Source organism: Trichomonas vaginalis, chromosome I, assembly GCF_026262505.1.
Source record: "Trichomonas vaginalis G3 chromosome I, whole genome shotgun sequence".
Classification (NCBI taxonomy): domain Eukaryota; phylum Parabasalia; order Trichomonadida; family Trichomonadidae; genus Trichomonas; species Trichomonas vaginalis.
In genome coordinates, this window is record NC_067203.1 from 25,683,148 (window position 1) to 25,695,113 (window position 11,966).

The 11,966-nt window shown below is 31.8% G+C and overlaps 4 protein-coding genes and 1 non-coding gene across 5 annotated transcripts; 4 read left to right on the plus strand and 1 right to left on the minus strand.

Annotated features, from left to right (window-relative positions):
* Positions 1-1,743: 1,743 nt before the first annotated feature.
* On the plus strand, positions 1,744-5,052 carry TVAGG3_1049800 (uncharacterized protein; the record flags this gene model as incomplete). Its single annotated transcript, XM_001312628.1, has 1 exon — positions 1,744-5,052. One exon carries the CDS (start codon positions 1,744-1,746, stop codon positions 5,050-5,052), a length of 3,309 nt encoding a protein of 1,102 aa, XP_001312629.1.
* Positions 5,053-5,621: 569 nt separating this feature from the next.
* TVAGG3_1049810 (nerve growth factor signaling pathway) lies at positions 5,622-6,581 on the minus strand (the record flags this gene model as incomplete). Its single annotated transcript, XM_001312629.1, has 1 exon — positions 5,622-6,581. One exon carries the CDS (start codon positions 6,579-6,581, stop codon positions 5,622-5,624), a length of 960 nt encoding a protein of 319 aa, XP_001312630.1.
* A 178-nt stretch (positions 6,582-6,759) lies between these two features.
* On the plus strand, positions 6,760-6,831 carry TVAGG3_1049820. Its single transcript has one exon. It is a non-coding gene; the product is annotated as a tRNA-Asp (tRNA).
* Positions 6,832-6,865: 34 nt separating this feature from the next.
* Positions 6,866-7,752, plus strand: TVAGG3_1049830 (retrograde transport, endosome to Golgi; the record flags this gene model as incomplete). The annotated part of the gene is made up of 1 exon (XM_001312630.1): positions 6,873-7,727. The coding sequence occupies one exon, from the start codon at positions 6,873-6,875 to the stop codon at positions 7,725-7,727; it is 855 nt and encodes a 284-aa protein (XP_001312631.1).
* Positions 7,753-8,352: 600 nt separating this feature from the next.
* On the plus strand, positions 8,353-11,826 carry TVAGG3_1049840 (uncharacterized protein; the record flags this gene model as incomplete). The annotated part of the gene is made up of 1 exon (XM_001312631.1): positions 8,353-11,793. One exon carries the CDS (start codon positions 8,353-8,355, stop codon positions 11,791-11,793), a length of 3,441 nt encoding a protein of 1,146 aa, XP_001312632.1.
* Between the last annotated feature and the right edge of the window lie 140 nt (positions 11,827-11,966).

The window sequence follows — 11,966 nt, forward strand, 5'->3', positions numbered from 1 at the left end:
CTTTTGACTCAACTGTGGTAAGATTCAAGCATCTATAGCATATATATGCAGCAATATTTGTAAGCGAGTCGGGAAATGTAAGTGATGTAATAGCTGAATTAGCAAAAGCGTAATCTTTAACGTCTGTAACGCTGGGAATATTAACAGTACTAAGGTTTATGCAATAAGAAAATGCTCCTATTCCAATGTATTGTATGTTATCAAGTTGAATTTCAGAAATTGTTGAGTTACAAAAGGCATAGTCGCCAATTCTTGTAACACTACTAATGAGAATTACCTTTTGAATGTTCGTGTTATCTTTAAATGTATTTTCTTTTATTTCTTGAATATTTTGACTTTGAATTTCAATAGTTTTTACTAATGAAAGGCCTTCAAAAATAGGAATCTCATTAAAGTTTCCGCCAATAACAAAATAAAATTATTATAAATTAAATACAACCAATTGATAAAACAAAAACAACGCCTGTGAAAAATTTTGAAAACTCCCGATAAAAAGTTCTCAAAGAAATTTTGAGTGGTTAACTAATTCAAATAACAAAGGAAAACACCCTATTTTTGATGTAAAATTGGAAAAAATATATTATTCACAGTAAATAGATATCAAATTTTATATTTAGCCGAAAAATGATCTCAAAAATTCACATTGAATTTTTGCCTTTCAAAAATAAAATTTGAAGCATGCGAATATAAATTAATTAATACATCTAGTTTCGTTATTAAGATATCGATATCGAGACTTTTCAATGCTCGATTTTAAGGTTCGGTTAATATTATTGAAAGCTCAGACATATTTTAATATTTAGCCGGGCTATTTCAGAGGATTGAGTCCAAGTTCAATCCTCTGAAAAGTTATGGATATTTTTTTAATAATTTTTCAATGATATACAAGTTATCAAAATTTATGTAAACATTTCAAATTTGAAATATCAATGTTTTCACGATTTGTTGTTCAAACTCTCATTTCAAAGGAGAATAAACTCAATTGCGAATTTCAAATCGACGGGACTAATCTGATAGTCAAAAGTACTCAAGATTTTGACAATGTTGACGCATCATTACAAGCAATGAAAGATAATAACATTAATACTTTCACATATGACGTACAATATTCTTTTCCCACTTTTATTGGTATCAAAATGGTTGAACATATTGTTATTTCTAAACAGACTAGTATTTTAAAAGAGGATGTTTTATTGTCGTCTGGAAAAAGTGACAAAATTATTATTGTCGTCTAAAAAGGTGACAAATTATTATTGTCGTCTGGAAAAGTGACAAAATTATCATTGTCGTCTAAAAAATAGATTTTTCAAGCATGTTTCGGTACCTAAATAAAGGAAGAACATCAATTCCATCTATGTATATAGTATGCAAACACGCATGATATATGGAGTAGCTCTTTATCTGGCTAAAAATACTATTATTTGAAAATTCGCATTGTCGTCTAAAACCGCCAGACGACAATAATAATACCCCATTTTAAAATATGCATTATATCGTAGCTCTCATATAAAAACGCTAACATTAAATGCTTTAACTACAATAGAACCTTATTCCTTTGCATACTCAACAATTGAAACGATTAATGGTATTGAAAATTTAAATTCGATCCAAGAAAGTGCCTTTGAAGGGTGCACGCGTTTAAACTTAGAAGGTAAAATTAAATATTGTGTATATAATTGCTTTCGTTTTACAAAAATTAAAAATATTCAAGTATCAAGAATTGGAGGAGGTGCATTTGCTGACATGCATGAACTAGAAACAGTAACTATTGTTGATTATGATATAATTCCGGAATTTGCTTTTTACAATTGTTTCAAATTAAAATCAATTACTTTTACTCAACCAATTACCGTTATTGGCAATAATGCATTTGAAAACAGTGCCATAAAAACATTCGATTTCAGCAACATTATTGCAATTGAATCATATGCTTTTCGAAATTCCAAACTTGAAACGGCTATTTTACCCAATTTGAAACTGTATCCAGAAGCATTTGCCGAATGTAAGTACTTAACATCTGTAACAATTAGTGATAAAGTTACATTTGTCTCTATGATTGGAATATACTCTCCTATTGAACATTTCAGAGATTGTTATGCTTTAACAACCGTCAATTATGGCAATACAGGAACTGTATCTAAAGGAATGTTCAAGTTCTGTTACAGTTTGAAGACATTTTCATCGTCAAATAATAGTCTAGAAATTCAAGATGAAGCATTCTATTCATGTACAAGTTTAACAGATATATCAGCTACTCAAGTTGGAAGAATAGGATCTAAAGCATTCATTTTATGCAACTCTTTAACATCATTCACCCCACAATTTTCGACACTTGGTGACAAAGCATTTTATGGATGCGAAAAGCTTGGAACAATTGATGCCCATGATTGTGGAAAATATTCATTTGCATTTTGTCCATCAATTAAATCATGTATACTTAGATCGACTTTACATACTGGAGTTATGATGAACTGCACAAGTTTAGAATCTGCAGAATTGGTGAATGTGCGAGCCATTCCTGATAAATGCTTCTTTGGCTGCACAAAACTCAAAACAATAACTTTCCCTACCACAGTAACGGTTGAATCAATTGGAAATTATGCTTTTCAAGATACTATTTTAGAATTAGAAACATTAGATTTAAGTGGATGCAATCAAATTGGTAACTATTCTTTCAGGGATGTCAAGATTAAAAATCTGAAATTGGGTAATAATTATCAAACATTCACAAGACCACAATATGAAATTGGTCAGGGTCCATTCGCTGATGTTAAATCAATAGAACATATAACAATTGCTGCAAACTCTGAAGCATTTAAAGCTGTTGATTACAAAGATTCACCAGATGTTACATTCACATTTGAAACTCCAAGTATTTATACAGAAGATGATAATTTAATAACTAAAGATAATGAAATTTATTACTTTAAGCCATCTAGTTCCTTAGATCATTTTGAATTTACTAGCACCCACGCCAATATACACTACTATGCATTTTCAAATGCGAAAAATCTAAATAAAGTTACAGCTAGAAAATCTCTTAGTTCATCACCTTTTGCATTTGCACGCTGTAAATCTTTGAAAACAGCATATATTTCCATGGAGGGCATTGAATCACAAAGAATTTTGAAAGATAACGATGAACAACCAATAGTTCCAACAGGACTCTTTGCAAATTGTACTAATCTGGAATCTGTGACAATAGGCCATGGCTACACAGTAATTAGCGAAAGTGTATTCGAAGGATGTTCGAAGTTAATGTCCGTAATTATAATTGATGAAGGTGTTAGTTTAGGAGCATTTTGTTTCGCTAATTGTACTTCACTGACTGATATAAAATTCAATTCTATTAATAGAGTTGATGCATATTGCATAGCAGGATGCACCAATCTAACAACACTTAACTTCACAAATATTGAAAGTGCTGCAGAAGCAGCGTTTGCATTTTCATCATTAGAAAATATTGTTGTTCCTGACCACTTTTTAGTTAACTTTTCATTTAGCTATTGCAGAAATTTGAAGAAAGTACAAATTGTTAAAGGAGGACATTATGATTATGCTTCAATTAATCGTGGATGTTTTAATTGTTCTAGTTTAGAGGAAATTAATCTTTCAGATAATATTCAATCTATAGGTGAATATGCATTCGGATTCACAAAACTTAAGTATCTTTATCTTCCTAACAATGTAAGTGAAATTAATTCTACCGCATTTTATGGGTCTGATGACATCCAATTGGATCTTGATGAATGTTCTCATCTATATTTTACACTTGGTAATTATGAACTTATTGAGAGGGCAACATATAAACTTGTTTTAACATTTGGAAAACTCCCGTCAACTTACATTGTTCCTCAGCAAATCAAGGTGATCGGATCTAATTCAATATTATCGCGTCCTATATTTAACGAACAAACAAGCAAAGTTGTTGATTTTGGATTGACAACATTAGTTATAAGAGGCAATGTTGAAATAGAATCAAATCCTGTTTTTCAAGATCTTTATTTGCATAATCTTTGTTATGGAGGGAATATGAAGCCGTTCGATTTCGATGTACCAAACGTCAAACGAATCTTTGTAACCGAGAGATATATAAAAAGGAAGTGGGGTTTTGATCAAAGTGTAATTTTTGATGATTGTGATACTTCAGTTCCTTTTGAGAATTACGCCAATAATATTAATAAATACCCAGAAAATCCAACTTACATTCCTTATCCAACACCAAGGCCAAAGAAGAAATATGTCTGTTCTATATTAGGCGAAATCGAAACAATTATCGAACCTGAAATCATTCAACCTGAACAAGAACCTTCATCCAATATCACCGAACCTTCTAATGAACAAACGCCATCCAGTGAGCAAACGCCATCCAGTGAGCAAACGCCATCCAGTGAGCAAACGCCATCCAGTGAGCAAACGCCATCCAGTGAGCAAACGCCATCCAGTGAGCAAACACCATCCAGTAAGCAAACGCCATCCAGTGAGCAAACGCCATCCAGTGAGCAAACGCCATCCAGTGAGCAAACATCATCCAGTGAACAAACGCCATCCAGTGAACAAACGCCATCCAGTGAGCAAACGCCATCCAGTGAGCAAACGCCATCCAGTGAGCAAACGCCATCCAGTGAACAAATACCATTCAATGAACAAACACCAATCAATGAACAAACACCAATCAATGAACAAACACCATCCAATGAACAAGCAACTTCATCAGAATTCATTTCTACGGTGGTTGATCCTAAAAAGGGAAGTGGATTTTCAAATTTGATTATAGGATTGATTATTGCAGTGATCGTCGAATTATTGTTAGTGTTAGTAATGATATTATTTATCATTATAAAGTCAAGAGATGATGATTCTGATTCAAGTTTTATAGAAATGGATGAAGAAGCTGTGATAAATGCCCGCTTAGATTCTACAGCAATTACTCATGAAAATGTTTTATTTACCATGAGTACAATGGTTGACGATGATCCATTTGCACAAGACTTTGAAGATGCACCACCAAATGAATCTTTTTATACTGGTTTAGATGATGAAAATGCATAAAATAAACATATTTTACTCATGTATTTTTAGTAACGAATGAAAAAAAAGTTTTAATTTATATATTTTTTTATGAACTACATCACTTTATATATGAGAATTGCAAATTGACAGATATTTATCATATAAAAACTATTACCAACATCATATAAAATGTTCGTAAAATGGTGTTCCTTGAAAGTATACACAAAATAATTTCCTTGAAAGCATACACCATGATGTTGCTACTATAAATTTTCGCAGAGAATTCGAATCAAAGTAGTTATTGTGTGGATGAAATGAAATTTTAACTAAATTGCTGTTGTAAAGACTTTGAATTAGGATCATTATTATCAACTAATATTTGTTGCCGTCTAATTTGGTAGCGCCAATATTTTGGTGGTATTTTAAATTTGTTCAATAACAAACGAAACCTATTCCCCAATCCAATCTGAAAGCTGTTGTAAAGACTTTGAATTAGGATCATTATTATCAACTAATATTTGTTGGCGTCTAATTTGGTATCGGATGAGACATATCACATTTGGAAATAAAAGCATTATTTACTTAAGTAAATTTAATTTTTATTTATTTCAAACAGATTTCAGATACTTTTGTGTTTCTTCCTTTGCATGATCTAAAGCTGTTTTCCCTTCATTATCTTTTGCATTTTTATTAGCTCCGATAGAGATCAAGTATTTGATTATTTCAAGTTGATCTTCACTGGCTGCAACAATAAGAGGAGTGAATCCTGAATTATTTTTGGCTTCTTTATTTGCTCCTGAAGAGATTAGATATTTAGCTACATCGAGATGATTTCTCTCACAAGCATACATAAGAGCATTATGTCCTCTATTTGTCGTTGCTTCAATATCAACTCCAATTGAAACAAGATATTTAACAACTTCTAATCTGCTATAATATGCTGCCCAAATGAGCGGGTTCTTTCCACAATTATCCTTTGCTTCTTTATTTGCTCCTACTGATATAAGATATTTCACGACTTCAAGATGACCTTTATCGGAAGCCCAAATAAGTGGGTTCCATGCATAATTATCTCCAGCTTCGAAATCGCATCCGCATTCAACAAGGGATTTAACAAGTCTGGTATTTCCTGAATAGGCCGCTTGAATAAGTACATTTTTACCAAAAGTGCCTTCTCTCTTTTCCCAAAGCCCTTCTTCACATGCTTTTCTTATCAAATTTTGATTTCCTTTTTCTGAAAGTTCATCTGCCAATTCTTCATCCTTTTGATTGAGAATATCGATCAGTTCATCAAATAATCTCAGTTTCATGTATTTTCTAGCAGATTTTAGCAATTTAATTGCTTCATTAGAATCTTTTATGGAGATACTTGTATTTTTAGTGCATGTAATTAATATATCTGTATCAATTGTAGAATGGGATTGTTTAATAAGGTTAATAAATTCATTTGATGTTAAATAGGCGTATTTCATAATGTGTTTGATGTCTCTGCTTTCAAAAATATCGAATAGAGTATTCTCTTCAATAAAATCTGTAATGTGGTTAGCTATGTATTCATAGTTAAGCATTAGTGCATGAGATATGATAAAAAAAAATATAGTCGCAAACAAATAAAAAGCATAAATTAAACCAAATATCAGCTATTGTATCTAATCATTGAGGAAAAACTACCTAAACATAAAAGAAATGAAATCTGGTCATTCCATTATTAATATCTTCAATTTAACATATTTGTTCTTTTCGAAATCGGTCATAGTGTAATGGTTATCATGTAAGATTGTCGTTCTTTTGATCCGGGTTCGATTCCCGGTGACCGAGCTTTTTTTATTTATTTTTATAAATTTGTGCATTTTATCGATATGAGCGACGTAAAACCTCTTCGAATTGATATTAAAGAAATTCCTGTTCGCTCAAAATATGATCCATATAGAAGAGGAAAAGATCCTATCTTTTTTCAAGGCGAAACAATAAAAGGATCTTTTATTATTCCAAAATTCACAGATCAATCATCCATTCGCCATAAAAGTATTACCGTTAAAATAGTTAACGCAATACTTCTCCAACGGAATATTATTTCAAAGCATGATGTTGCTGTTAAAAAAATTGCCAAAGATGGAGTTTTAGATTTACCTTCTAGAATAGATTTTGAATTCAAAGATGTTAAATTTGAAACACCTTCATTCCAAGGTTTTCGATATAAATGCAAATACTTTCTCGAAGCTTCAATAAATACAGGATTTTTAAATTCAGATGTAACAGCTCACCATCAGTTTTTAGTATATGATACAAATACAGTAATTATTCAACGTCCACCTGTTTCTCTTCGAATTGAATCACCAATTATTACTTTTGATGTATTTTTCGACAAAGGAAGCTATTCAGTTTCAGATACTATTAATGGACAGATCGCATTCGGTTTGACAAAGGACTGTCCGCTAAAAGAAATTTATTTCAATTTAATTATAGCAGAAAAATATAATGGAAATACAGAGGAAACACAACTAACACACTACCAAATAATGGATGGTCTTCCAAGACCTGGTACTACTTTCCCATTTACTATAAGTTTGGATCCATTTAAAATTTGTTATTTCCATGACGAAAAGAAATTACCCATTGTAACCGATTTCTTTGTTGAAATTCAAGTTTCTTCAAACACAGGAACTTTATTTATATCTAGACAACAATTTCCACTCTATTTTCCAAAAATTTGAAATTATTTTAGTAAACATTCATTTCATCATTAATTTTTAAAATTATTTTTGTCACTCTTGCCCACACTCTCACGCTTTGTGGTCTTTCGCTACCCTTAATTTTTCACATTATCGTAAAAAATCCTAATGAAGTTAATGACGTGTTTAAAAAAAGTTAAATATGATTTAAAAAATATTTCAGTGGTGATGACATATGCGAGAGGTGTGATTTATTGACGTGAATGTGGAAAACAGAAATGATGAGAGCACAGGAACGGAGTTATGGGGTCTCAAGTCAATGTTTTTTCGTTCACTCTATAAATCACACTTCACATACTACTAATATCTTAGTATTTTTTCATCAAAAAGTTTTCAATATTTTTTTCAAAAATATTATAACAAATTAACATAAATGAACGATTCTTCTAAGCCACAAAGAAGTACACATAACTAATGTATTTCTTGTTTCAGTAAATCGTGCTTTAGAATCAAATTTTATGCTGCAAATCTGAACAAAAACAATGTGTTTATCGACACTTTTAATTTGTTATCCAAATTTGTAATTAAATTTTGATGAAAAAGATGATTGGATAGCATACATTGTTGTAAAATATTTTGAATGTGAGGTGTAAATCATTCAAATTAAATGAAAGGAAAGCAACAAAATAGGAGGCGTCTTCAGGATGTAGAGCAGCCTATTATTGTTCAACTTGCTGCAAATGCCAGGCCAATAAAGCCTATTCGAAAATATTCTGTGATTTCCCTTGAAAAATTAAAATCTGATTGCATGGAAATTTTTAATTTCCCAATCGGAAATTTCTACTTTGAAGATGGCACTAAAGTAGAGTCACTAGACCAAATTAAACAAAAGCATGAACAAGAACCAAAATTAATTTTACTTGTTGGAAGAAAAGGAGAGAAATTCGCTCAAAAACCTAAGGAAACCAAGCTTCCATCACATGAGATGCAAGAAATCAACGTTCAAGCTATGTTCAAAGAAGCAGATGCAGTTCAACCTGCAAAGCAAATCGAATCTACGGAAACTCTCGAAGATAGAGCAAACTTTTATGTTGCCTTATCTAAAATGTCAATGGCACAAGCTCAATTATATGCTAAATTTGCTGCATTTTCAAACATTAAAGATGAAGATCAAAATAAGCTTCCAGATCACGAACTTTATCGTAAGCAAATCGATGCAAACAGGCAAACATGTTTTTACAGGCAGCTTGTTGAAAAACGCATTTGTACTTTAGATTCTGTTTCTCCAGTCACAAATTCATTGACAAAATGGTCGATTGATCTCTTAAGTAATCTAGACTTAGAAAATATTAACATTGTTATTACAGGACCACGCTACAGCGGAAAAACAATGACATTAAACAATTTATCCACTGTTTTCCATCGTAAACTAACGATGTGTGGCTTAGGAGGACAATACCTGATGTTACCACTTAATTTTGAGACCATACAATTCGAAATGGAGAATGAAATTTCATTTTTCAATTATATCTTGAATTCTACCTTTGATTCTCTCGGATACACATGTCCACAAGTACTTCCTATTGCAGAAGAATTACGCAAATTGCTTGCATCACTTCCAGATTCCGTTACAATGCGTAAATTACTTCCATTTGCAAGCAAAGTCAAAGGATTCAACGAAGAACAGTTCGAAAAGCTCGGAAAGAGTATCATCTCAGCATTCCAGTTCAAGGAAACCAATGCAGCACGCAATGTAAGCAAACAAGGTGTGATTTTGAATTCAATTTTGAATTTACCAAACGATATCGCAGCTGTTTTCGGTCTCAAAGGTGTTGTTTTCGTTATAGACCACATCGATATGTGTACACCAGAAGTTGCAGCTGTATTTTCTCCAATTTTGGATCAATCATCTTATTTCATTTCGGAAAAAGAGTCAGAAAAGTTCCAACAACTATACAGTCTCAATTCCGCTGTTTTGATAGATGTAGAAAACATCTGCCAGCCAGTAGATCAAAAGACAATCGTCTTACAACATCCTTCTTTCGAAATTAAACAAGAAATGTGTAACGGTTGTCCAGCGGTTTTGTCACTTTTCCAGAAAACATGTGACTCCATTTCCAAGTTAACAAAACAGAAGTTTACTCGCAGAGTTAAGTTAGTGACTGACAGATGCCGAGAGAGTGAACTAAATTACGTTTTGTTGACATTAGCATTAGTTTTGAAAGAAGTCAATCAAACTAAAGAATTCAGTGACTTAGTTTCACAAATAAACGAAAGTCTGAACTTGAAGGCAACTGTTAATGAACCAGAGCAGAAACAGGAAGAACCAAAAGAACAAGAAGAAGAGAAACAAAAGAAAGAAGAAACAAAATACGAAAGAAAAAGAATTCCTTCTTTCGAAACATCAGGAAACAACAAAATTGCTCAAAATCTTCTTGAAAATTCTTCATCTTCTGATTCTAATGAAGAAGAAATTAATGATGAACAAGAAAAGATTGATGCAAATGTCATAAATGATGAAATAAATGATCAAGACAAACCATTACTTTCAAGTTCTTCTGATAATGAAGAAAACAAACAAAATAACAACAACAGCAAAAAACTTCTGTTTTCATCTGATGAAGAAAAAATTGGACAGAAAGAAGAAGAGAAAACTCCACAAAATAAACCATTGATGTTCTCTTCTGATGATGAAAATAATGAACTAAAGAAATCTCCTGTTCAACAAAAACAACCAATGTTTACTTCATCTTCATCAGAAGAAGAAGATCATGAAGAAATCAAACCTTCTCCAAAGAAACAAACTAAACCAATCTTTTCTTCTTCAGATGATGATGAAAAAGAACCTCCAAAGAAAGAAAAATCAGATGATGAAGAAGAAATCAAACCTTCTCCAAAGAAACAAACTAAACCAATGTTTTCTGATGACGATTTCGCAAAAGAACCTCCAAAAGAAGAAAAATCAAATGAAGAAGAAATTAATCAAAAACAGAAATCACCAAAGAAACAAACTAAACCAATGTTTTCTTCTTCTTCTGATGATGATGATGATGAAGAAAAAGAATCTCCAAAGAAAGATAAAGAAGAAGAGGTTAAACCAAAGAAGAAACAGACTAAACCGATGTTTTCTTCTGATGATGATGATGAAGAAATTAAACCTTCTCCAAAGAAACAAACCAAGCCAATGTTTTCTGATGATGATGAAGAAAAAGAACCTCCAAAGAAAGAAGAATCAGATAAAGAAGAAGAGGTTAAACCAAAGAAGAAACAAACTAAACCGATGTTTTCTGATGAAGAAAATGAGGAAATTAAACCAAAAGATGAAGAAAAACATCAAAAGAAATCTCCACAAAAGAAACAATCACCAGCAAAAGGACACTTGTTGTCAGACAGTGATGAAAGTGATGAACCTCCTCCACCAATGAAGAGACAAATGATGTTTTCTGATGACGAAGAAGAGATCAAACCAAAACAAAAAACTCCAAAGAAACCAATGTTTTCCGATGATGATGAAGAAGAAATAATACCAAAGAAACAAGAAGAAACAAAGCAAAAGTCACCACAAAAGAAGCCAATGTTTTCTTCTTCTGATGACGATGAAGAACCAAAACCAAAACAAGAACAAAAGAAGAAATTACTTGATAGTTCAGATGACGAAGAAGAGGAAGAAATAAAGCCAAAGCCAAAGAAGAGACAACTTGATAGTTCTGATGAAGAAGAAATAAAACCAAAGCAAAAATCTCCACAAAAGAAACCAATTTTATCAAGTTCAAGTGAAGATGATGCAATTCCACCACCAAAGAAGAAACTTCTCGACAGCTCTGATGATGACGAAGAAATAAAACCAAGGCAAAAGTCTCCACAAAAGAAGAGAAAATTGTCTGAAAGTGATGATGAAGATGATGTTCCTCCTCCAAAACAAAAATCACCTCAAAAGAAGAGATTATTAACAAGTTCTGATGATTCTGAAGATGATGTTCCTCCTCCAAAGCAGAAATCTCCAAGAAAGAAGAGTTTATTGTCTGATTCAGATTCTGATGATAAAGCACCTCCTCCACCATTGAAGAAACATGTTATATCTGATTCAGGAAGTGGCGAAGACGTGTAAAGCAGATTAATCTAAACATTATTTTTATGTTAATTTAAATTTTTATTTTAATTTTTAATTCTCAGTAAATATTTCTTTATAAACTAAGATTGAATAAATAGGATTGAAACTATAAAGCTTTGATCAAAATGTTATCCAAAAGTATCAAGATGCATGAAATACAATAATAGCAA